Below are 23,997 nucleotides of genomic sequence, written 5' to 3' on the forward strand. Positions count from 1 at the left end.
GGACCGAGGCGTGAACTGTCTGTGAAACTTCGCCGCCTTGCTCGCGCTGTGGTTCATTCGGGGAACGGAACTCCAAGAACGCATTTGGGATAGGATATCCATCGCAATTGGGGCTGCATTCAGAGTAACCTTCGATGCTCCAACCAGGGCCGCCATAGTTCACGGCTTCGGCAACGGTGGGGCCAACGGTACCACCTTGATGGTAGCTATCGCCCCACACCACGACCACCTCGCGGGCACGTTGGACGAATGTGACAAAGGAAGCACCAATGGCTCTGAGCTTTGACCGCGGAATCCAGCGCGAAGCGTGTCGTACTTTCTGCTCACATTTCCCGCGTTTCACTTCGTTTTCGACGAGGTAGCCATCTTTCCGAGCCACCACATACCAGAGTTTCTCTCTGCCATAGTGTAGGACATTCAGCGACGGCAGCTTGCCATCCTCACGGTGTATGACAAATAGCGATCCGTCATCGCCCGACACATATCCATACGGCCAGTGGAGTCCCGGGACACGGTACTTGGTGCAATCCAACATATTACTTTTCAGAGGCCAGATGGGGGACTCTGCGGGTAAGCCCAATTGTCGCCGAGCTTCGGCAGTCTGCGCCGGGAGATCGGTACAGTATCGCATCTTGCTTATCGCCTCAGGATCGGCCAGACGACGCTCCAACATCTCTGATAGTTCATCTGGCTCTGTGGGTGTGAAGCTGGTCTCGCTGATCTCAGGCGTCTCCGGATCCTCGGTCCGTGAAATATGAAAGATGTCGTCCGGCCCGAGGCGAGACCCAAACTTAGACATACGCGTTGTAATCCTAGGGACGGCGTGGGCGCCGAGTTCAAGGTCGCTCGGGAGCACGTACTTGAACACTCCTGTTTCACGTGCACCAAGTGCCTCGGCCTGAGCGAAAAGAAACGGCATATCGCGACACTGCTCCATGTTCACGGGCACTAGAACAACGACGCCCTGCTCCACTCGATAAGAGATGGTGATGTTGGGATTTCGAGGAATTTCAGAGACGCTCTGTGTCGAAGTGTCGGACTGAGAAATTGCCGACATGATAGGGTGGCTCGAACGGTGCGGCATAGTCACGCCCACTGCAGTATTTTTTTTGGCTTGTGGGCTTTCCATTCTAGTAGGAACTGTGGTCGGTACAGTGGTTGGGGCGGTGCACGATGGATCAGGAACAGAAGTTGATGGAGCGCGATTCTCGTCCACGTTCAACCCATGGAGCAGCGGCGTTGGTGTCGCCGGACGGTCTGGCCTCGCGCTGGAATCTACAGAAAAAGATCCATCCTTTTGTGTGCATTGCGCGGTCCCTGAAGAGTTCCGGCCAATTTGCTGTCTCTTATGTGGTGGTTGATCCAAGATCTGTAGTCGATTTTTCGGAGTGGCGTTTCCGTCATCAGCTTCCGTGCTCCGGTCGTGCCCCGTGTTGTTACCGGAGCCTTCAACCATTTCTTTAACACTCTGAACGTCTTGCGCCAACTTTTCAATGATGGACCGGATCGTCTTCCAAGGCGGTTGGCTTGGCTTGCGCGATTTGGCGGACCGGCGCCTGCCGGGTGACCCATGCTTATCCACGACATCTAGGAGCTTCTTGAGCGTGTCTTCTATACCTTGTATTCTTGCGTTGACGGCCGACATCGTAAAGATTGACGGTTCGAAATTTTGCGGTGTTGAGAGCGGAGTGCTGTTACGATCCGACGTGATCTCTGGTGTTGATATCTGTAACGCGTGGTTGCTGGTAGAAAAAGGGCTGTCTTGGCATGCACAGGCCACAACCGGAAGGACCTTAGGGGCGTGGGAGAGCCAACGAATACGGCAATCGCCCTCCCGTTCTGCGGTGTGCGGCCAAACATCGGTAGAGCAGGCGTGCACAAGCCACAATTACCTCAACGGAGTTGTGGCCCGTGCACGGCACGCCCTGGCCACAGGACAACTTATTGTCGCTCGAAACAAGGACACAAAATATTCGTTACGCGTAGAGGTTTCCGTTATCCTCGAGCTTCACTATGAATCCGGCGAGTAGATTTATAGGGATGAAGCATCTTCCAAGGTGTTCATCATCCATATTCATCCATATCCAAAAGACACAATATTCTTTTAGAAGGAGCTAGTTACGCAATCCAAGTTATCGTCAAGTAATTCCACATCCTTCAATCTATGGTATCACTTCCGATCTAAGTGATCCTGACGTAGGCGACGTGCCAATGCGATATCCTTACGCTGTATGGTGACTCTCTTAGCATCTATGGCACACAAATTCGTATATTCAAAGAGTGAGATAAGGTAAGCTTCGGTAGCTTCCTGAAGGGCACCAATCGCAGATGACTGAAATCGAAGGTCCGATTTGAAATCTTACGCGATTTCGCGCACAAGCCGCTGGAAATGCAATTTGCGTATAAGCAGATCTGTTGAGCGCTGCCTAATAGGTCAAAGCTATATTCATGATAAATTAAGAAGATAAGAGTACCTGGTAATGTCGGATCTCTCAGAGGGCAACAGTACCTGGCCTATATCGATGAGGCCTTTTGATGCGTAGTTTGTTAACTTAGGTACCCGTGCCCGAAATCGACACTTACCGCCACCGACTTGAGGAGGTCTCTTTCCTGATTTACGTGCAGCCTTTGTATAGAGGACATACGAGGTTGCTTGCCACATCGTTGTGCTGCTACACGTGGAATCTAAAATTGGATTAGGCACAACCGGGCAGAAAGGAAGACAGGGAAGACTGGAAGTTTGACCTATTGCTTGTGACGTGCCATGTTACACTCTTACCGAGGATCTTGCTGCAGGACAGAACCCGTGTCGATAGCTGCGATTATCAACGTAGGCCTCGCAGGAATTGTTTCCTCGCAGGAATTGTTTCCTCGCTTCCTCGAATCGAACCTCTGTCTTGCAGCGAGGAGAGTCAGAGACACATATCCGAGCATGTGCTGGCGCAGCGAGTGACGCAGCGCTATGCGCATGCCAAAACTCTGTCCAAGTGATAAATAGTACGTGACGATTCGGCCACAGGACAGTGGAACTGAATCGGGATCTACGCAGGTTCTTCCGCTGCCTTTTTGGATTGCGAGCTTTGTGATGACGCCTTCAACTGGGCTTTCTGGCGCAACCGTATTACAAATCATCCACAGAATCAGCATCAAGCAAGACTAGTGCCCACAAGATGCATTTTCAAGGAACGAGGCGATGTGATATCAAGGTCTCCCGGTCCGTAGCCAATACAGCTAGAAACATTCTCTCACATGAAGCGAGGAGTACAGAAGAAGCGGTTCCAGATGAATTCCCTTCATCTCCAATCTCTCTCCGGGCTTGGTTGGTGTTTGGTTTCGTTTGGAGTAGCCATAATATCGAGATCTCGATATCCTAAGCGGCTTCTCGTTTGACTACTTACAGCCCTTTCTTTGATCTCACCACAGGCGCTCGGGTATGACAGGCTGTGGCCCATCTCGCGTCAAGTATCCTTTGCTGTAGCCGCGTCCGAATGTACGTTGTGGACTGTTCCTCCACTCGTTCCCCGATCGCTCCGTGTGGCAAGTGTGAGCATCAGGAAATCAAGATGAATATTGGAACGTTTCACTTAGGTCCTTTGATAGCCCTTCAGAGCTTCGAATACCGCTTCGTCTGCTTTCTATCGTTTGGAGCTTTACTCTCTCTTCCATCAGGGTTGATGAGGTGGTCTGCCAGCCGAAGCGCAAGCGCAGCCAGTGTTGGTGTGGGATTGGCCGCTGGACTGACGGGGAACACGGATAGATCACAGACGAAGAGATTGTTGATGCCTCTAAAGTTGAGGTTCCGGTCGACGACCCAAGCTCTGTCGCCCTTGTGATCTTGATTCTCTTTGGTCTGCATACGCAAAGTACCGACCTCATGGGCGACAACGCCGAAGTCGGCAAGTTTCATGGACAGAGCCTTGTCACCGGAAAGATCATCGAGCACAAGCGACTTTGCATTCTTGCCTTCGTCCGAGTATGTCGACGTTGAAGGTTCAAGCTCGGCAACAAACCTTTTTGCAATGCCAACTGCCAGGTCCAGCATAGCTTTCTGCCATTTTATTCTGTCCATTGATTCCTCCGGATCCCCAAAAATTCCCTTGCGCTTTATCTCAATGACCGGGTCGTGAGTAGGGATATTCCGGACCCTGTTCCCGGGATCAAGCCTAGCCTCATGCTGTGCCTTGAGTCCATTCACCGCCGTCCGCAGTACCGTTGGTGGCTGGTACATGAACCGGTCGTCTGAAAGCTCTTGTCTTGTATCGTCTTGCCAAAGTCGTACTGGAACACACCGCCGTTCCCATCGCGAGGAGCGCTGACAACAATGTCTCCCAGACGGATATCATGCTTTTGACTGGGCGCGCCACCACCAATGCCCACCATTAAACCAATCCTGACGTTAGGGAAGCTGTGCAGCATATCACTCGCAACGTTTGCGGCCGAGGCTATGCCGTATTCGCCGTCGGGCAAGACAGCGATAACAACATTGTGTTTCCCAATCTTTCCCATAGTGTAATCGTTGTTATCGCGGGGAGAGACGTATTCGGGTCCGTCGTGCCTCTTGTCGAGAAACGCCTGTGCGGCAACGTATTCCGTAGTTATAGCGCAGATCCAGCCAACGTTATAGTCCCCAGTGTTAGACATGCTCGATGCGAGGAGGGACACAAGTTGAGAGGCAAGGTATTCCGGTTGGTCTTCGGTCGACGCCTTTTGGCAAAGATTGGTTGTCTCGACTTGCTGAAACAGTGTCAAACGCTTCACGTCTTTCAAGAAAACCGAGGCTGAATGCCATTAAGGGAAATGGGTCGAGATGCGCAAGACCAAGAGAAGGACAATCAGACATGAGGCCGAACGGCTCAGCGTCAGATCAAAACTGCTGACGTGGCAGTTCAACCTCCGTGAGTACAGGCCCATGTTTCACTGGTTCAGCAAGATCGGACGAGGCCTTCGAGGCCCAATGATTGTTGAAACAGGTGTCCAATGGAGTATTCCGCATTCTTTGAGTGTAGTGCTGGTGAGCCGAGACGATCTTAGGAATTCCCGGTGTGCCCGGGACCGCAGTCAAGCTGACTCCTCGATACAGGACGCATCACGTGCTGACTTCGGGGAACCAGTCGTACTCAAGCAGCAAGGGCACTAAGCCACGGGCTGTGGCTGACGGATCGAGGCGTGACTGTCACGCCCTCCGTCATTCACCTCCAACTGTCATCGGGTCGGTATTCGGCCGTTTGTCGGGCTGAATCGAAGTACCTGGCAAGGGGTGGCTTATAGTACTGTTTCTGACTCAGAGGGAGACCGAATTCCTCAGATTCAAGCACTCTACGAGAGGCAGAGTAAGGAATGATTGCAAAACGGCGGGCAGTTGCAATGCCTTGATCCGTCGCCACTCGTCGATTTGTTGAAGCAATAGAGGGTAGACGGCAAGAGGGTTCTCGGTTAAGTCATGACCTTCATGATTAAGTGATAATACAGTGAAAATCCATGCCTTTTCTGTACTTCCACGGTGAACACCTTTATAACTGACTCTGACTGACCAGGGACAGCCTGTCTGGCGTACACTAGTTGGCTCCTTCTTTCGCTGCGCTACAATCTGACCAAAGTCATCATACACCACCTTTTCCTCAAGCTTACGCCAGTTACGAGTTTTCTCGCCATGGTGTATACATTTGAAGAGTTGGCCAGGAATAGCCTTTGTCCCACCACCAAGGCGAACAAAGGCAAAAGCCTGTAACAACAGCAGAGGTTATTGGGCGATTCTCGGCGTCAGTAAGAGAGAGGAACTGCTCATTGGTCTTTGGTGGTAGGCGATAGTCCTCTGGAAATGAGTTGACTAAGCCCTCAAGAACAGGTCTTAGATGCAGAGAACACCCTGGGTTTTCTAACCCTCTTGGCACGTCTCCACGAACCCGCCTCGAGACCCCAATTTTGCCGCCACCTTGTGCTCGCCACAGAGTAGCTACAACATCGCAACAAGCTGTGCCGAGTACTTCTGTCTATGAACTTCACGGCAAGACAAGTTGAGAGGCGTTACGACCTCGTCGATACTCTAACCTTCAAGCCGAACGCGGCCTATGTACACCCAAAACTCGTGGATTTTAAGTTGGGTCTTAGGTTACAAGATTTCACTTAGGTCGACCCATGAGTGGGTTGAGAGAGTGCTTAGGTACGCAGAACCCAACCCACCGACCAGCCTATTCCCTATGCGATCCCAAAATATGCTGATTCTCTCCACGCTCGGTCCTCTTCTTCTATCAGCTCTCCGTGCATTACGCCATGTACGTAAGCTTCTCCTGCTAAATAACACCACTTGCCTCTTTCCTTAAGGACAAAAGCCACATTTGCGCCCCAAAATACGCAAACAATATCTCCGGCTTCGGCGCTCGCTGGAAGCACGGCCATCTTGCTTGTGCTTCCGTGACTGAGCTGGCAGAATCGCCGGCGGTACCATGGGCGGCCAAGACCTGTCCGCCGCCCTGTCTGAACGAGGCTTCTCACCCATTCCTCGAAGGTGTTAGGATTGTCCCATCCCAAGGCATCTAGCGGTGGATGCTGTTCCAATGTTACTGTCTGACAGAATTGCCTCATTTCAGTGCCACTCTTCGGTTTGGAGAGCTGCTTCCAGGACCTGAGCGTGAACAATATGTTATTCAGGTTGTCTGTCGTGTGCAGGTCCGGTTCCTCATCAACAGCGCCGATACTGCTGACCTTCCCGATCAAGATACCACGAGCAAGAACCTTGAGACCGTCGTAAGAGTACGTCACGTCCGCCGAGCTCGCCATGCCTGGTCTTCCGGTGGCTGAAAACCCATAGATCTTGTGAATGAGGTTGCATTTGGTATTGGTGTTCTCCTCGGTTCGAGTCCAATCCGGCACCCATGAAGGCAAGCCGAAATGGCTGTCTGGTGAGGCACCGTAAGTTTCGCTAAAGACTTCAAGCTCCTCCGATGATGTAATGCATGCTTTAGCTGCTTGGATGAAGACTGCAGCTGTGGTGTTGGAGGGAGCATAGGTTGGCGTTAAGCCGAATCCTTGCGCGCGCTCTCGTCCCAGGAGCGAAAGCGTCGAGTAGACTTTGTCTCTTGAGTCTGATGCTTTGGCGTACGCAAAGGTTCGCAAGAGACTCATAGGGGTGGCCGTCTGGACATCGAATTCAACACGTGCCCCTGCTATTCGATAAGGTTGCTGCATGCATGTGAACAGCATCCTAGAAAGCGTGACCGTGCGCTCGTTCGATTCTTCACCAGGGATTCTTATTCTCAGACTCCAAAGAGCCATGACTAGGAAAAGAACGAAATCATCGAAGTCGACCGCCATATCTCCGCAGTTGATAGTTGCTTTCCGGGCGACGATCACTTCTTGTATGACCCAACATCGGCGCCACCACGTTTTTCAAGCAAAGAGAAGAATGCGACCCAGAAGTCGCCAAGTGCAGCATCGATGAGATAGCGACGCATGCTATCAATCGCCGACATCAAGTCTGCGTCGTTCGATGCTATATCGTCGCTGTTGAAGTTGAGAGTGTAATGCTGGTACCACCCTTTTCGCAATTCGCGCTCGATCCGTGACTATCTCCAAATCGGTATATGCTACGCTGGATGGCAGCCATCTTAGTGCCCAAGAAATTTTCCAACAGGTCGAACGCACGATTGCTGCTAACTCCATTCAAGAACTCCTCCTCACCGAGATAAATCTTAACAGAGTCGGCGTTCTCATAGATGTCCTTCATTAGCAAGACCTGACCGTCCCGTTCGGGAGTGTTTCGCTGGTTGATACATATTTGATCCACCCATAGGGGTCGAGGCTCGGTTGAGTGACGGAAACGCTTCAGCGCTCTGAATAAGGTGCGGAACACATTGAACTTATGGCCGTCAACCCATATAGGCTCAAAGTCGTTGGGATCCCCTGCGCAGTAAGACAATGCTGCATAATTAGTTTCAAGAGCCTTCATGGCATGCTGGTTGTGCTCGTTGATTAAATATGTTGTCGCGAGAAGTGGATTTGCCATAAATTGCTCGAGATTGTCACGAATCCAAGCATTTGCCCTCTCCTCATAGTTTGGCTCGGCAGCTTTCTGGGCTCGGAAGTTCACATTGTTGATCAGCTTGCAATGTATTGGGCTTTCTCCTGAACCTGGCAGAAGACGAATGAGCCGGCTCTCGCTGTCTCCTTCCAACGCAACGTAGACGTCGCTGTAAGGGAAACCAAGATTGGGAGGCTCGAAGAAGTTGTTGTTGCTGGACCCTAGAAGTTGAGAAGTCTGAGCCATATCAAGTCAGTACTTAGAGCACCTAAGCAACTAATGATCTTAATAAACCTCCCACAATTGACACGCAACCAAATCTGTGGATCGGTTCCACAGAAGCCCCAGCTATCTGAGTGAAGATTGAAGGCCAAGATGAGTAAAAACTGCTCGCGCCTCCACCCCGGATCGGGACGGGGGTGACGCCACCCTGTGCTCACCCCGGCTCGCCCGAGCGGGGTAAGTGACCCGTGTCTCACCAGTCGTGGGGGCCAAGTGGTCTAGCGTCTCGGCACGGATGGTGCAACACCGACCTTGCTCACCTTGGTGGGGACTGCTGACAACGGCTATGATTGGCCCTTCAAGTCTGCCGTTGTGACGTCTCCAAGGCTCTGAGCATGTCCAACGAAAACGCGAGTCTTTTCAAAGCAGCGTCGCTGCGTCTACGCATTAGGGCTGGCACAGCTCGACTCTGCTTGACTTCGCGCCGAGCGTGACAATTCTCCCCACCCAAGAGGAAAGGGTCAGCACATATATTGCGAGGAAGCCCTCTCGCTGCTTTCGCCAGCCGCATCCTCCTGTGTTGTCCCGAACGCTGTCGCCCTCCCTCTCTCAGCTTTCGCAGAGTTCGCTTTGACTGCTCAACAAATCCATACTCGAGCAATGACTTCCCCCTGCAGAGAACGACCTGCTGCAAACCTTCCGCAAGTCCATCCCACCGACCGAGATCTTCGAACCAATGGATCCGAATCGCCCACGAGTCACTGACCTCTTCCCTCCCCCACACGAGCGGCCCATCCCCCTTGCACGAGGGTTTCCAGCGTGCAGGAGCAACCAATGGAACGACACCCGTCTTGCATGACTTCAATCACGGCTCCGGTAAGCGGAAAGACGGGGTCGCGGGTGATGAATAGGGACACTTCACCGTGGATGTACCGAACGGTTCTGGTTGCCGCGAACGGTACCACCTGTATCCCAATGGCGACAATACGGTCTATCAAGGCGGTCAAATAGTGTGCCACCCTGGAGAGGAAAATTATGCGATCGAACACATGAATCAGTACGGGGAGGGCGTCAACCAGATCCCTCATGGCTACCAGGGCGCCGTCGCGGAACATCACGCCGACGGGACCCCTTACGCTCCGCTAGGCGCCCACGAGGATCCGATGCACCAGGAAGGTGGAGACTATGGAGAAGAAATGGAGCATGAAGGAGGAGAAGAACACGAAATGGGACATATGCACGGGGAGGAGATGGAACCTGACTTTGACGAAGAGTAGAAGAGAAAAGCGTAGTACGAAGGCGGGCCACATGCGATCCGGCCGATTTTATAGGCACTTGCATTGACTGCAGCAGCCATATTGGCTCTAATTGAGGCAGCAACAGGCCGCCTACTCTTGTCGTCATCAAGAAGTGCTGCGCGGTGAGCCTTGAAATTCATTAGTCATCTAACAGGGTGGGTTTCCACACGGCGGACCTTGTCGACGCATCATGATCACGTGCGAGGATATAGACATCTCCACCACCTTTCTTCTCAGATATCTTAGGCGCTCGTGATGCGCCAGGGCAAAATTGCTGCAGGAGTTTGAGGCACCGTTGTCCGAGCGTCTTGACGCGAAGCTTGGTGTTTGTTTTTGAAACAGACTTGTACTCCAAAGATTATGGGGAAATATCACGGCACTTCTACTTGCAAGCTCCCTTGGACTCCCGCACTTGGTTCTTGCCGCCTTTCCGCGTTACCGAAAATATAGAAATCCCATGGAATAGTGCCAAGGCGCTAAAATGCATTACATCTTCAACGATTACGGTTCGAGTTCAACTCGGTTTCCTCGAAAAGCACTGTCCAGCGTGATATATCCTTCTCGACTGGCGTCGCAGCACGTAAGTTACCGAGCTACCCCCGCTAGCTGATATGACGCTAGCGAAATACGGTTGACCTTTCATGGTGGTCGACTTCAATTTTTCAATATCAATGATCAGACATTCTATGAGGCGAACACCAAGCGCCCTCAACCACGAAACTTAGGGAGCTACTATGCACCGTCCCATGTCTAAATGTAGCGGTGGGCCAAAAAAGGAGTTGATGACGATTCCCAATTTTTGGCTCCGTCAATTGTCTGCCTTAAGGGCCACTGTTTCTGGTCCTCCTCGGTCCCTTCTGCAACCTTTGGCCGATACGGCATATGCGATCCCGAAGGCCCCGTCAGCATGAATTCCAAAAAGGTCGGTTGCTCAAAGGAAGAATTGCTTCCGATTATTGATTGGCTTGACCATCATCTGGACCTTCGCTGGGACCGTCAGCATCAAGCCATACCCTCCTCCGGGACCTATCCACCTTATTCCAACGCCGTCGATACCTCTCTTTTGCCTCCCGCATATTGTGTCCTGGCCACAGCGGTCTGGATTGAGGCGCTACAAGATAAAATTGCCGTCAGCACTGCTTTGCCATAACGGAAAAGACTTGGATCCAACAGGCCATCGATTGACCAAGGCATGGCAGCGTTATCGTAAATTACAAGTTCTGAAAATGGATCCTGGTGGGAATTGGTGTGGTAACGGTCAGACTCTTTCAATATGGGCCAATCTAGTTGAGCATGGTGGGAACTGTCCCACAGGTGTGTCATTTGCGATAATCTGCTTTCTGCAGCTCGTTGGCCGTCGTACGAGTTTCCGTACGGTATTGGATTTCTTGGTAGGTGCCATCGTTGCAGAATGAAATCCTGGTTGATTGTCTGGACTGGCAAACGGCCTTGGAGAACACCAACAGGCCGGTAGTAAGACACCAAGTGCCAAATTGCGCCAGAGTCGTCATTGCTTTTGACAGTGATGGTTTTCTTGACCAGGCTCTCGGGTTCGGATGTGCCAAAATTCACCAATGGGCCATAAAGCCGTTGGTGCCCATCGACCAAGCCGTCCTTCACCAGCAGAGGCGGTTTGTCAGTTTCCGTGGTGTCTGATGGCTCACCTTTTGCATCACTTCGACCAGTACGTATGTGCTCCGTGCCAATCCCAGCTCCTTTTGCAGAAGATCAACGTACCATTTCCAGGTCCGCAATATCAAATCTTCGTCGATTTCAAACAGGGTAGCCCACATTGCCAGGTGTTGGTAACACCCATTATGGTCTTCAGGCTGTCTGCATCACATTGATGGCCTCCACGTGCCGGGCACGTGAGACCGGGCCACCAATCCGTTCCCATTCCTGACAAGGTAATCCATGTAAACTCCTCGAGATGTTTCGCACACAGTTTGCAGCCTTGATTAGTTGTGCCTCCGGTAGCTGATGGCAACATCTTGGAAGGCAGGTCTGTCCAGCCACGACTCGTATCACGTTATCTTCTGTATTGATAGAGCCTTGCATACACCACTGATCCTCTGGCTGATAATTGTAAAACAGTCGTCGCCCGTCTCAAGTGCACCAGGGTCGTGGCCAAAAGTCGGTTGAACATCGTTGATCGCATTCGCACGTTGTCGTCGTTGCTCGGGTTGATTCCAGATATGTTCTCCAAATGTCTCTCCAAGCTGTGCGGAAGCCACTTCTGTTGCCGCGACGGTAGGTACTTCGACCATCTGACGCTCTGCACCGTCTGCTTCTCGTTTCTGCATTTTATGGCTGGCCGCTGACCGAGTGCTCCACTTCAAAATCTGCCCGCTTCGCTTCGTTGCACTGCAATTGCTGTGTGGCGGTATCCAATGTCAACTTCACCTGCTTTAATTCTGCCCGAGATGTAGAAAGGAGCTCCCTAGCATGTGCTTGGCTTTCACTGAGTTGTTTCTGGAGCGATGAGACTTCGCCTTTTTGCTCGGCAATGGTTCGTCGAGCCTCCGCCAGCTCTTCTTCTGTTGAGCTGTAAGTGGTAGCTTGCTCATTTGTTGACAGGCTTCCTTGAATTCCTTCTCCACTTGTTCTTTTGTGGCTTTGGTACACAACAGCTCTTCCGTAGTTGATTCTGCGGCACGCTGGGCTTGTACCAGAGTCTGATTAGTCGCTGATAGTCGATGCCTGTAACTGCGAAGTTTCTGCTCAGCCGCTTGGTCTCTCTCGTGGAGACGTCGCCTCAGGGTTGCGAGCTCGCTAGTCTGACTAGTGACGGTTTGTTCTGCTGCCATGAGATGCCTCTGGAGCTCGGTGATTTTGCTTTCTTGCTCACTATGTTCGTGTTTGACTCTGCTCAACGCCTCCTCCGCTGAGCCAAGTTTTTGGCAACTCGCCTGGAGTTGCTGCAGGTAGTCCTCTGGTTGACGCGTAATGCTTTGATACTGCGCTGCAGATCTTCGCTCCCTAGCTCGGTACCACTCCGAGGGTGTACTAGGCTGGACTTCCGAGGGACGGACACAACGCAGACTCCTGCGCTTCCGTTTCGGTTTCGACATTCTCGACTCGAGACTGGTTTGAAGGGATATCATGTACTCAATAAGTTTCTCCTTCGTGGCACTCTGCATATCACGCATATTTAGCAATTCCGCATCGCGTGCCATCCTCCACAGTATGTCACCCACTGCGGCATAGACACTGATCGACGTGACAGACTCATTTTTACAATCTTTGACTTCAACGTATATCTGTTTCTCCAAAGAGAGATACACCTTTTTTCCTTCGGTCTCGCGCATCTCCACCGTCCCCATTCCCTTCCAACGGCCTTCGCTTTTGTAAAGTAATGTTGCTTTCTCATTATTCGTAACTCGTTTGGCGACAACTCTCGAGTATCCCTGTTTGGTCGAAGCTCCAGTGGAGGGGGCCGTTGAGCTCGTTGTGGCAGCTTCGAAGTTTTGTCCTGGAACTAGAGATGTCTGTGGACGTGGAAAAGTGGGATTGGCATACATGATTAAAGTGTCCGAAGGCACAATGCGCGCGGAGTGAGGTTCGTACGACCGAGATGAGTGTAACTGCAAAGGCTGGCTAGAAAGCCCTGCTCAAGGCCATCAACCATTCGGCCATACTAATATCTCGAAATAGAAGATTCCAACATGCTAGAATAGTCCGCCCTGAAAAGAAAAGACCGAATACGTCAGGGTGTTTCCCTCGGAATACAAGCGCTCGATGTACAATATCCGTTGGTGTAGAGGTAAATGGTCGAAAGTGTCGCTATGCAGAGGACTTCCCTGCTCAAACTGGAAGAGAAGACATCCAAAGGCAAAGCATGCATGTCTCGACCTGGTGATCTCATCTTTTTCCAAGTAAATACTTTAAATGGGAAAGCAGCAGCATTTGCGAACTTTGGTAACAGTACCAGCTCCATACTTCGCATTCATGCTCACGGAGTCTGCCGCTTCTAACGCCTGGACGACGTCGCTCATAGAATTGAACGTGCCATGCCAGCAGCCTTGCATCAGTTGGCCCAATGGTAGATCTGTGATATCAGGAAATTGGTATTCTTCATACAATTGTTCGACAAGGTGTGACCGATTGTCAGATGCTTCGAATTCGTGGTATGGGTGTCTGCCCGTCGAGATCTCGTATATCACACAACTAAACGCGAAGATATCGGTCTGCTTGCTGACTTCCGGTGTTGATCGTCGATAACTATACCATTGATAGCAGGAGCCATGCTCTTCACCATCAATACTCGCACCTCCGAAGTCAATCAATTTCAGGCACTCGGATCCCATGGATATCGTCAGGCCATAGGCCCTTGTCAGGTCATATTGTGACATCTAACATCGGCTTGGACAATGCCCTTTTCATGTGCGTATCTTAAACCCTTTGCAGCCTGCCTCAACCAGCGGACTTTCCTATGCAATGGAATCTTGTCCGCACTCGATTTTGATACTTTTCCCGAAGGACTGACCTCATTCCAGAATTATAGATCCTTCTTTCAGACTTCCAAGATAGCTCGTAATTATTTGGATGTGAACCAAGACGTGTATATGCTCGACGCTCACGCTCAGCATCACTCTCTTCGCCCTCAAAGTGTTGTTTTATAACTCTTCTCTTATCCATCCCGTAGATGAGGCCCGATCCCCCAGCTGTGATGTACTGTCGTCGTCATACGAAGAGACCGTCGAAAACCTCCGCCAATCTGAGGATAAAGCATTTCGAGGCTGGTGGTTAAAGCACAACGCATCGCAATCAAGGTAGCTGCGGAAGCTAAGTACCGGAAAATGATCGGTGGTTTCCTCAATGTGCTTGCTCGGCGCGCTAGCTAGACTTGACACGGCTGTACTCCACGAATATTTTGGCGACCGTGTATACAAGGCTTTTGACGAAGGTCCAAAACGGGTGCAGGAGAAAGCACTCCTGTTCCTACAAAAAACGGAATGTGGACGGGTAGTGCTCTCTAAGAACTGTGTTGATGATGCCGTTCTCTATCTTGAGATTGGAAATACGGATCAATTTGCCGGCATCTTATTTGAAGTATCAACATTGGCCTGTTGGGAAAAGCATATTTGTAAGTATCAAAATTGGCCTGTTGGGAAAAGCATTCTTGAGACCTAGCCTGACTTGTCTGAAGAGATCACATTGGACAGGACAGCATAAGCAGCATTGAGGTATTGCGGGTATCCATCGAGGGTTCTTGTTTCGTTCAAATGCCTCAAGGTCAGCGCGAGAATATTCGACCAAAAAGAGCAGCAACGAAAGCAGGAACGTGGCTTCAACCCTTTCAGAAGGGTCTCCCGTAAGAGACGTTGTTGAACGGGTGTTGATGTGCGGTCATGGTTCTTGTTTAAAACTCTATGTGAAAAGGCTATCCTTCTCCCCAGGGAGTGTTTGATAATTTAACTCAAACCTCAAACATTTAGGCGTGATTATCCGGACTCTGTGCGAGGTGGCTTTGTTAGCATGTTGAAGTTCTTTGATTTCCAAGCACTTGGCGGGGTTGTCCGTCGGTGAGATCACGCAGGTACGTTGTTAAGAATTAAGGCACCATCCCTCTAGCGATCGATGAGACGCTAACTCAAGCCGTAAAAGAACAGATCCAGAAAGTCGACCAGCAGCCACGTCCTCGGCCATACCAGGGCACATATCTTCAATATCGTCAAGGACGAGTGTGAACGGACGTGCGACATCACATTTCGATACCACGCTAGCTCCGACTCATGACGACATCCCCACGACTCGATATGCGGCACACAATTACGACGACGTCACGTCAGGGGATGGACGTGAATGACGTTTCCCCACCAATTTTGGTGCATTCCCTGCCAGGCGTTGACGTTCGTGACAACGCTTCCCCAACGATGTCAGCTACCTTGCAAGATAGAGCATATGCCTTGCTTGGCTCATCCAATGGACGGACTGCTCCGCGGGCTCACCGAAGTCTCGACCACCAGGCGGTACTACCAGGCACGAACATTCATGACACCAAGCTCCCTACTATGATGGCTACCTTGCAAGATCAGTCCCATGTGCTGGTGGAAGGCCCGGCAGCGATCTTGCGGAAGGATCTTAATGCGGACAGTCACGAGCTGGCGCACCAGGTACCAGAGGTCCGAGGTGCTGTTCAAACCACACAGCCTAGTAGCAGCAACGCCGAAGTCGTGAGAGATATTGGTTGGCATAAGGCTAATGTAGAGATACCTGATCCGCTGATAGGTGGTCACACAAATAGAGAGCTTTTTCAATTCATCAGACGCTTCAACAAGGTGGGACTTCCCCCGTCCGATCATGCTATCCAAGGAAAATTCTTTTCTACAGGACTGATTTCGATTACGTAGGATGTCTTCGATGTCAGAGCTGTGCCTATGGAAATCGCAAGTGGTCTCGACCTTAATGATGCGTGGTCTCAGGATCATGCGGCCGACAAATTGACGCTGCACCTGGAACGGATTTACTTGACTGTGGTTCTTGGCTTCGCAAGTCTTGGAAAACAAGTATCGCGACTTCGTTCATGGAAGGAGACTCGCCGTACATCGGCGTTCTGCGCGGTACGTTGACCACAAAGCCACGCTGACCTCTGTACCGCAGCAAAACGTCGTACTGACATCAACTAAGGTATATTTCACTGCGTGGCTACTTGATCTTCTTATGCCGCTCCTCCTGGGGACATTGATTCTCGTGGCCTCTTCTGTGGAAGCTCGCAACGCACTCTTTCCGCCAGCACCGCGTGCTCTGGTAAACATCATGACAGGCGGGTGCCAGAAGCCGCAGGCAGGTCAGCTAGGCACCAACGACACACTCACCGGTGCTCCGGAAAAGCAGCCGGGTGAAGCTATGGAGGAGGAAGCGGCCAATTTCGTCGACAACGTCCGACATAACCTTCAAAGGGCTATCGGTATGCATAACAAGCCACAGCAGGAGGGAGATCCACTGGAGGGGAAGGTTCCGAAGCCTGTCAGGGAAGCAGTCAAAGCCGTCCAAGCCGCAGGTTCCGCACCAGGGCATATCACCGAGACTACCGATCAGACTCAGGAGCCGATGGAAGAGATCATATGGGCTGGTGTCAACCCGGAAACTGTTGCCAATATCCTTGATGTTGCGCCACATGTGGTTGGGGAGGTTGCTGATAATTGGGAGAGGGTTGCGAAGTAAGGTGCCTTTACTGTACCTTTACGGAAATTACTAACATAACTTCAGCGCACTTTCGCCAACTTCACCATTTTCTCATGTTGCTTTCCTCAGAATCGATGCTGTTCTAGTCCCTCTATTCCTCATGTCGCTTTTTATTAATTATTACATGGTCTATAAGACAACTGGGTTGGCCATTGGATTCGTCATTTTTGGCGACCCAATACTGACACCTTCAATGGCGTGGTTCAAACGAAAGGTACCCAATTATATGGAGCTTGCAGAGCCCAAGAAGTTAGTTCCCTACCTTCGTTTCCGATCCAAGGCTAATTACGAGTAGTAATATTCTTCGCGGCGTGCCAACCAAGTTGCGAAAGGACTGCAATTCTCAATTTCTCAACTCGTCTCGACCGAGTTTCACATGGCAGACGTATACATAAGCACCCTTTTTCCTCGGTTGTGGCCTTGAAGTCAAAGAGGCGGGAGGGGACTATAATGAGGCGATCATGCAGCTTGCCGTGTGGTCCGCCGCAGCTCTTGAGAAATTGCATTCCTTCGCAGATACGACGCCTACGTACGCACTACTTATCTAGGAGCGTAGGCGCCTTAGAAAGACCAATATAATGTTGTAAGGCAGATTGTGAGAGACGTGGAAGAGTGTGAGAGACGTGGAAGAGTGTGTGATTGTGAGAAATACATCCCCCTACAAGCCCCCTATTGTTACTTGACAAGCTTGAATCTCCGCTTGCTACTCGTAAACTAGTTGGAGAAATTGTGAGGAAGGACACTAAATTCCAACAAGATGTTGGAGGCCTGCCCGGCTCGCCGGGCCAGATATAGAAATGCTCTGCGTATATCATGACTTTGTCATGTCGCAAGAACAATTCTTAGTGGATGATATCTCTGTTCGTACTTCGCTAACCGTATGAGGGAGTGAGAGACAGGAAGAATTCTCCTTTCAGCAATGAATGTCCCATTAATCTCTTCACGACACAAGATTCCGTTGTGGCAATTGATGCCGCATCATTGCACTCAAGACACGTCCGAAATGATGGCTGACCGCCTTCAGAAGGCGGTTCTCATATACAATGGGCCATGAAACTGTCCGTTGTGATAATAACCTCCCGGGACGCGATGATTCCAGCAGTTTTCGTGACGCCGAGTCGACGAGGCCGGATGAATATTTTCGAAAGTGTGTCTCTGAACATCCTGTCGATTACAAACATGTGTTCTGTTTTTGGGGATGTGAGTCAAGAGGCACGAAATTTGAGAGTTTGGTGTTTTAGAACAGTCCGGAAAACGTCGCCTGGCAGGGTGTTCGATCTTGCAGCCACAACCTTTTGGATTCGGCATGGTAGATAATTGAGGTATGCCAGTTATTAACCTTCTCTCGATGAAGCGGAAGGGTTTGGAATCGAATATCCTTAGGTGTCGATGCCAAAAATTTTAGTTCTGTATGAGTAGGGAATCGCACGAGAGAGCAATGACCCTCTTTATATGTACCAACTCCTCTAGTAGATACTATCATCCCGACTAAGATAAGATTCTCGATGTACATATACCGGCCCGCGCCTTGTCTTCCACTAGGCTCTAGTAAAGGACATGGGTCTATGTGTGGAAGTAGCAAGCACGAGCTCTAGGAGAGGCGCAAGGTGGGGTAGATTAAGAATAACAAGTTAGTTAAAGTGAGGCAAGGAAAACAAATATATGCGCTACCTAAATCTGGGCAGGGGCATTGCCAAGAAAGTGCGCCAATGGGCCGTCGTTGAGCAGCGACAATCAACAACTCAGCTCAACCTCTCAATGCATTTATGTCTAGAGTTCTCCCTAAGCAGGCATTTCGTGATCGAAGCTTTTGCCACGGAATATCAACTTGTTTAGCCCTTCTTACGCGCTTCGCCCACCAACCTAGCCACACGACTCATATACAGACGGACCCAACTATTCATGACATCGGACATCGCAAACTACCTATATCTCGACGGCACAATTGTGAAAGATGAGATTATTGGAGTGGGTGGTGCAGGCATTGTCGTCAATCGAGGAGGATACGCCTTCAAAATCCCCCGGATATCGAAGTTGTCCGAAATTGATGGAGTTCCTGTTCATGACAGAATATTGGACCACAATGAAGACAACTACAACGAGCTCGCCGTTGCCATCATGTCTTTCAAGCACGAAAAAGCTATCTATAAAAGGCTAGGCGACCATCCTGGGATTATCCGCTGTTATAACGTCGACTCCGAAGAACCCTCAATCCAGATGCCGTTGATGAATGGCGACCTACGGCAGCATCTAGGCGAGATCCGGCTAAAAAGGTCTCGTCAGCTCTTCCGGTTACTTCACTTGGCGCGTACTATGGCCTTCGCACATACTAAACGTGTTATCATCTGTGACTTCCGGCTGGATAATATCGTGTATGACGATGATATGAATATCAGGCTCATTGACTTCTCTGAATCTTCTTTAATGCATCTCGAATGGGACCTTAAAGGCTGCGATAAATATGGATTTTCTATTCTAACCGATATTGGACAATTTGGGGCAGTAATGTTTGAGATCATAACTGGTCAACATTGTTCGTTTGATATCTATGAAGACTGGCAGCAAGTGGGGGATCCGACGACTTGGCCTCGACGGGAAACACTTCCGTCAACAAGCGAGGTATGGCTGGGTTCTATTATCGAGAAATGCTGGACCAAAGGATTTGCATCGGCTGGGGATCTTGAGAGAGAGCTTGAAAAAGAGAACTGCGCAGTCCGGGACGAGGGTTGTCGTGGTTTTCCAACGTAGGAAATATTGCACCCAGAATTCAATTGTGACCCATATGAAGAGTGGGTAAATTCATGCTGAGTGTTACATCCTTTTCACATGGAGATATCATCAACCGTAGATTCAATGCCCATATGAAGCTTCCTTTAGATTTCTATTGGTGTTTTTATGAACGGAGAGTTCTCTTAGACCTTTAAAATTTGACAACCTAACATCGAGAGTCCCCCCTAGTCGCTTTCAACTTCAGACGAAATCCACCTCGCAAAATCATCACAAGGAGCCCTATATATGTAGTCTAAGCCGAAAGGAAGTTCTGGTGGTGGCTCTTTGTTAATCCACAGGATTTTGGCGAAGTGGCCGAAGTTGTGAATCAATCTTGTGACAGAAGGAATCTGCAAGCTAGTTCCTACCACGAGAACAAGATCTGGTCTTGATTTGATATCCTCTTGCTCGGCATTGCCAATAGCAGGATCGTATCTGGCACTTTCGTCGTAAAGCGTGAAACGCGGCCTCAGCCCATGTTTGCGGGTCTGCTTGCTGCACCGCGGGCATGAAGGCATAGACGGTCCCACAAATAAAGCCCCATCAAGATCACTGATCCTATGGCACTTCGTGCATTCCATTTTGCTGATAGTACCGTGAAGCTGAATTGTTTTCGGCCAAGGGCCATGTAAAGGAAGCGGCCTTTTCGTGATTAGATTAGGCATTGAGACGTCCAAATCGTCGATGTTCATTGTAAAGAGACGTTGGAGTTTGCCTTTGGCCGCAATTCGATCCAAGAAATGATGAAATGGGGTAGGTCGTGCAGCATCAACGAGTTCTGTGAACTTACGAACAAAGCTGTGCAGTGCTGCTGTGGTGCTTTCATGCTCGTAGACGGACGCGGAAAGGATCTCCTTGCCTGAGCCTTCAGCAAGGCCATGTTCCGTCTCAAGCTGTACAAAGAGTCCCTGAGCAGAACGGAAATCAGGAACTGGGGTAATGTTAGTGCTCGGATGCACGACAAATAGGGCTTGTGCGTACTTCCTGCAGATGTCGAGATACCTGCACCTACGACACAGACAATCCGTTGTGATTCTCGTAACGTCGCAGCTAACTCCTCCAGCGAAGGCCGACCGGGACCTCTTGTCCTAGAAAGTTCCACACTCGCTTGCGCACCATTTGCCGTGGTATGGTCATTCAATCTTGGTTGGAGACATATGTTCAATCTATGCGCCGAATTCTCCGGGCTTACATTGACTGAAGTCAAGGGTGTATGCTCAGTACGATCGCCCTCTCTTATCTTAGAGACAATATGGCCCTGGTGGAATCTTTTATGCCTGTGAGCAATGACCTCTCCGATGAAAACCTTCTTGCCACCTTCCGAGTCACATGTTTCACAGATATAATGTGGTGTTTTCTTGTGACGTGTGATATTCTTGCTCTCCTGAATAGGGCATCGTGAACACCAACAAGGCTCGGGTTTGTTTCGACAGATTGAAGGGGTCGGCGGACGTGTAAGGGGTTGGGTGGTAAATGATGGATGGCAATGTTGCGATTGCAGCTTTCGAGGGGCGACCGCTTCACATTCTAGGCATTGGTAGTGAGGTAGATTGTCGTGTTTTTCTCGACGGCGAGTGGACTTTAGGCAGTTTGGATATAAGCATGGTTTCCTCACCATGGGTCTAATCCTAGATAGAGGTGGCAGATGAAGCAAGGGTGGCAGATGAGGAGAGGTGGCAGATGAGGAGAGGTGGCAGATGAGGAGAGGTGGCAGATGAGGAGAGGTGGCAGATGAGGAAAGGGTGGCAGATGAGGAGAAACGTAGCCTGGCTCGCTGCCTGTTAGCGCTCCAGCATTTCAACTTCGCAGAGAGAAATCAAATGACAGCAATAAAACACTTCACAGCCAGTAATTGCGAACTGGCCATTCCTGGTCTTGTTGGTTAGCGACACATGGCCGAAAGCTAAGGTAAAGAGCTACTATATTTGAGGTGCTATTGATAGAAGTACTGAACTCCAGCCTAATACGGCGAAATCTGTACCGGCTGACGTAGCGGGCCCGAGACAAACCATTCCTCCAACGGAACCCATTTGGCGATCCTCCTGATTCTGTACTGAGGTACAGCATGATTTGAGATCCTCTAGTCAATTCTTGAGCACGAATGCATTGAGCAAGCCTACCTGATCAACCAGTTGAGCCTTACAGACGGGTCAAGTCTGCCTCACATGTACAAACAACACTGTTTTATGACCGGAATCTCGACGCCCGGCCACCTTCTGACTCACGTGACCTCGCGCCGCTTTTGCTCAGGCTGGCTCGCGTCCGGCTCAACGTCGGCTCAGGCTCGGCTGGGCCAGCTCACCTTGCTGGCCACATCGGGGCAGGGGCCCAAAAGTCGTCCCTCCTCCAGACTGTCAAGTTTTAACGAGGGCCCGAAAACGAGGCTCCTAGGGGGGTTCCCTGGAAACGCACCACGGCACGTTGCCTCCTCGACCCTGCGAGAACGAGCCGGTCTTCATGAGCGTGATGGGCCTCGCACGACGTGCCTTGTGCCTCCGGCGCGAGGGAGGGTTCCCAGAAATAGTGCCCCTGCCCCTTCCAATGTCTCGTTGGGTTTCTGCCTGCTTTGTCGTCGATTCTCCCCTCCCCTCCTCTCCGTACCTTCCCTCTCCTTTTTGTCGAGTGACTTGATCTTCGTTAACTCTTTTCACATCCTCTGACCGGGCTCCTAGTACGGCTTCTTCTTTCCCTTCTTGGCACAGGTATAGGTCTTTGGGACACTCGGGAGCCATCAACTATGAGCATCAAGAACGAGAAAAGAAGTTGGAAGGGTCTAAACCCAGACGAGCAGATAGAGGCGGCATTAGAGGATGGGCTCTCCGGGGACAGGTCGGGGATCGACGGGAAGCCTGTTTATGCAGAACTTGCTGAGAGCACTAAACCCGGGTACGAGGCGATGATGGAGGTTTGGAAAGCGTATGCCACCAGGAAGCCTTGCTCGAGTGTCTGAGAGAAACCTGACAAGGACTAGGTACGAAAGGAAATATCCGGGGTCCGATCCTCGCAGCATGGAAGTTATGAAACACTTCGCCGAAGTGGTCGGACGCGCGACGCCTGGTAGGCTGGACAAGGAAAAGGCCCTGGATAAGAACAAGAAACGGGCGACGGTCAAGACGATACGGAATAAGATTCGAAAGTTCATGTCGCAATGGCAGAGGGAGACTCACCTTACCATCCCTAAAGACGTTCATGACTCGATGGCTCCTGTAAGTGTGTTGAAGCGCTTCCTGAGCTAGAGCGCCAACGTGTGGTTTCATTTGCTGACGAGAGAAAGTACATCAAACATGTGCTTAGATACAAAATTCCGCTGTCCATCGAGGAGAAAGAACCCACCTATTTGACGATAGAGAACTATGTCGCTATGGAAGAGTTCCTCTGGCTGAACGATCATCACGATTACGCCCATGAAGCGAGCCGAGTGGACTGCAGTGCCCTATTGAAGATGCACTGCTACACCTCTGCAAGATTACAAGAAATCTGCAAGGCAAAGTACAAGGTCTGATCCTGAGCCAGAGGAGATGGAATAACGCGGTCGGTGGTAACAATGTCCAACAGGACCTTCTCTGCATGGTCGCATGGAAAGACGGAGAGCCGGAGATCAAGATACGGTTCAAAAGAGAACACACAAAAGGCATGCAAGACAATCCCAACAAGTGAGTGGTTAATGTCGGCCGCTTCCAGGCTTAGATCCCCGTTGCTTACACTTCCGTCGACATACAGACCGAAGCATCCGCTATACGAGAGACTGAATCCTACGCCTCCTTTGCTCGTCAACGGCCTTTTGTTTTTATTGGCTGTCATTATTTCGGCTGGCGCATTTAAGGACTACAACACCATCGAGGCGGTCCTCGATGCCAGACCGCCGCCCAGGAGGAGGTTTATGATCATGGAGTGGGCGGACGCCGTTTTGGACGACCCAGTCTTTCCCGAGATGTCCGCAGATGGAGTAACCAAGAAAGTAAAGAACGAGTCCGCATGGGGCACCAGTGTTCCGATTGGGCGAAAAGGGCTGGCTTTCCAGGAGGGATGGGACTACATGCCTCTCGCCGCGAAGCGCTGATCAAAGTAGACGGTAGGGCGATCTTACACCGAGCCAATTCACTGTACGAGAAGCTGACCCGGCAGCAGATGGAGGCTACTCGCTTGGACAGGTGATGAAGTTCGCCGCGCACAGAAACCCAAGAACTCTTGTTGGCCACTATCTGGACAATACAAGTAACGTGGACGGTGCCGCTGTCTTCCTCGGGCTGGAACCACGGCGGGACCTTACAGAGGACTTTCGCAGTGCGTCAATGAAGAGACATCCCGATCTCCCGCAGTCAATTCCAAGCAAAAGTTTGGATTAACTAAAGCACCGCCCGAAATTTGTCGCCCTTTGCGAACAAATTGAGAACCTCTCTCTTCAACTCACCGCTGACATCGCCGAAGACGAGCGTAAAGAACTGAAGGCTAAGAGGCGTCAGGCTTATGATCGGCGACAGCTGCTGGTGGACGAAGAGTTGG

General features: G+C 50.7%; 13 protein-coding genes across 14 annotated transcripts in view; 4 read left to right on the forward strand and 9 right to left on the reverse strand.

The window, feature by feature from the left end:
* The window catches only part of PV06_11519 (uncharacterized protein), a gene marked incomplete at its 3' end in the record, with an annotated part of 3,704 nt that extends 2,005 nt beyond the window's left edge, over positions 1-1,699 (reverse strand). Inside the window, exon 1 of the mRNA XM_016413210.1 lies at positions 5-1,699. Coding sequence (XP_016256406.1) covers positions 5-1,645 — 1,641 coding nt within the window. The 5' untranslated portion in view covers positions 1,646-1,699. The remainder of the gene's footprint in view (positions 1-4) is intronic.
* A 678-nt stretch (positions 1,700-2,377) lies between these two features.
* PV06_11520 lies at positions 2,378-5,014 on the reverse strand. Of its 2 annotated transcripts, XM_016413212.1 has the most exons (3): positions 2,746-5,014; positions 2,475-2,685; positions 2,378-2,422 (listed from the first exon to the last, which is right to left on the reverse strand). In XM_016413212.1, exon 1 carries the CDS (start codon positions 4,226-4,228, stop codon positions 3,605-3,607), a length of 624 nt encoding a protein of 207 aa, XP_016256408.1. In that variant the 5' UTR covers positions 4,229-5,014; the 3' UTR covers positions 2,378-2,422; positions 2,475-2,685; positions 2,746-3,604. The 2 variants fall into 2 exon arrangements, with proteins under 2 accessions (XP_016256408.1, XP_016256407.1); XM_016413211.1 differs by having other exon boundaries at positions 2,475-5,014.
* A 1,181-nt stretch (positions 5,015-6,195) lies between these two features.
* Positions 6,196-7,311, reverse strand: PV06_11521 (uncharacterized protein; the record flags this gene model as incomplete). The annotated part of the gene is made up of 1 exon (XM_016413213.1): positions 6,196-7,311. The coding sequence occupies one exon, from the start codon at positions 7,309-7,311 to the stop codon at positions 6,196-6,198; it is 1,116 nt and encodes a 371-aa protein (XP_016256409.1).
* Positions 7,312-7,346: 35 nt separating this feature from the next.
* PV06_11522 (uncharacterized protein) lies at positions 7,347-8,263 on the reverse strand (the record flags this gene model as incomplete). Its single annotated transcript, XM_016413214.1, has 2 exons — positions 7,347-7,562; positions 7,655-8,263. The coding sequence occupies 2 exons, from the start codon at positions 8,261-8,263 to the stop codon at positions 7,347-7,349; spliced, it is 825 nt and encodes a 274-aa protein (XP_016256410.1).
* An 810-nt stretch (positions 8,264-9,073) lies between these two features.
* PV06_11523 (uncharacterized protein) lies at positions 9,074-9,516 on the forward strand (the record flags this gene model as incomplete). Its single annotated transcript, XM_016413215.1, has 2 exons — positions 9,074-9,115; positions 9,151-9,516. 2 exons carry the CDS (start codon positions 9,074-9,076, stop codon positions 9,514-9,516), a joined length of 408 nt encoding a protein of 135 aa, XP_016256411.1.
* A 989-nt stretch (positions 9,517-10,505) lies between these two features.
* On the reverse strand, positions 10,506-11,330 carry PV06_11524 (uncharacterized protein; the record flags this gene model as incomplete). The annotated part of the gene is made up of 2 exons (XM_016413216.1): positions 10,506-11,151; positions 11,202-11,330. The coding sequence occupies 2 exons, from the start codon at positions 11,328-11,330 to the stop codon at positions 10,573-10,575; spliced, it is 708 nt and encodes a 235-aa protein (XP_016256412.1). The 3' UTR covers positions 10,506-10,572.
* A 31-nt stretch (positions 11,331-11,361) lies between these two features.
* On the reverse strand, positions 11,362-11,921 carry PV06_11525 (uncharacterized protein; the record flags this gene model as incomplete). Its single annotated transcript, XM_016413217.1, has 2 exons — positions 11,598-11,921; positions 11,362-11,514 (listed from the first exon to the last, which is right to left on the reverse strand). The coding sequence occupies exons 1-2, from the start codon at positions 11,838-11,840 to the stop codon at positions 11,362-11,364; spliced, it is 396 nt and encodes a 131-aa protein (XP_016256413.1). The 5' UTR covers positions 11,841-11,921.
* Positions 11,922-11,923: 2 nt separating this feature from the next.
* Positions 11,924-13,058, reverse strand: PV06_11526 (uncharacterized protein; the record flags this gene model as incomplete). The annotated part of the gene is made up of 1 exon (XM_016413218.1): positions 11,924-13,058. One exon carries the CDS (start codon positions 13,056-13,058, stop codon positions 11,946-11,948), a length of 1,113 nt encoding a protein of 370 aa, XP_016256414.1. The 3' UTR covers positions 11,924-11,945.
* A 363-nt stretch (positions 13,059-13,421) lies between these two features.
* On the reverse strand, positions 13,422-13,889 carry PV06_11527 (uncharacterized protein; the record flags this gene model as incomplete). The annotated part of the gene is made up of 1 exon (XM_016413219.1): positions 13,422-13,889. One exon carries the CDS (start codon positions 13,887-13,889, stop codon positions 13,422-13,424), a length of 468 nt encoding a protein of 155 aa, XP_016256415.1.
* A 1,253-nt stretch (positions 13,890-15,142) lies between these two features.
* PV06_11528 (uncharacterized protein) lies at positions 15,143-18,074 on the forward strand. Its single transcript, XM_016413220.1, has 5 exons — positions 15,143-15,818; positions 15,891-16,100; positions 16,168-16,700; positions 16,750-16,974; positions 17,021-18,074. The coding sequence occupies exons 1-5, from the start codon at positions 15,273-15,275 to the stop codon at positions 17,118-17,120; spliced, it is 1,614 nt and encodes a 537-aa protein (XP_016256416.1). The 5' UTR covers positions 15,143-15,272; the 3' UTR covers positions 17,121-18,074.
* Positions 18,075-18,495: 421 nt separating this feature from the next.
* PV06_11529 (uncharacterized protein) lies at positions 18,496-19,551 on the forward strand. The gene has a single exon (XM_016413221.1). The coding sequence runs from the start codon at positions 18,628-18,630 to the stop codon at positions 19,471-19,473; it is 846 nt and encodes a 281-aa protein (XP_016256417.1). The 5' UTR covers positions 18,496-18,627; the 3' UTR covers positions 19,474-19,551.
* Positions 19,552-19,573: 22 nt separating this feature from the next.
* On the reverse strand, positions 19,574-21,172 carry PV06_11530 (uncharacterized protein). The gene is made up of 2 exons (XM_016413222.1): positions 20,476-21,172; positions 19,574-20,425 (listed from the first exon to the last, which is right to left on the reverse strand). Exons 1-2 carry the CDS (start codon positions 21,110-21,112, stop codon positions 19,680-19,682), a joined length of 1,383 nt encoding a protein of 460 aa, XP_016256418.1. The 5' UTR covers positions 21,113-21,172; the 3' UTR covers positions 19,574-19,679.
* Positions 21,173-22,231: 1,059 nt separating this feature from the next.
* On the forward strand, positions 22,232-23,554 carry PV06_11531 (uncharacterized protein; the record flags this gene model as incomplete). The annotated part of the gene is made up of 5 exons (XM_016413223.1): positions 22,232-22,410; positions 22,466-22,700; positions 22,769-22,990; positions 23,050-23,147; positions 23,215-23,554. The coding sequence occupies 5 exons, from the start codon at positions 22,232-22,234 to the stop codon at positions 23,552-23,554; spliced, it is 1,074 nt and encodes a 357-aa protein (XP_016256419.1).
* Between the last annotated feature and the right edge of the window lie 443 nt (positions 23,555-23,997).

The sequence above is a fragment of the Exophiala oligosperma genome, assembly GCF_000835515.1.
Source record: "Exophiala oligosperma strain CBS 72588 unplaced genomic scaffold supercont1.38, whole genome shotgun sequence".
In the NCBI taxonomy this organism is placed as follows: Eukaryota; Fungi; Ascomycota; class Eurotiomycetes; order Chaetothyriales; family Herpotrichiellaceae; genus Exophiala; species Exophiala oligosperma.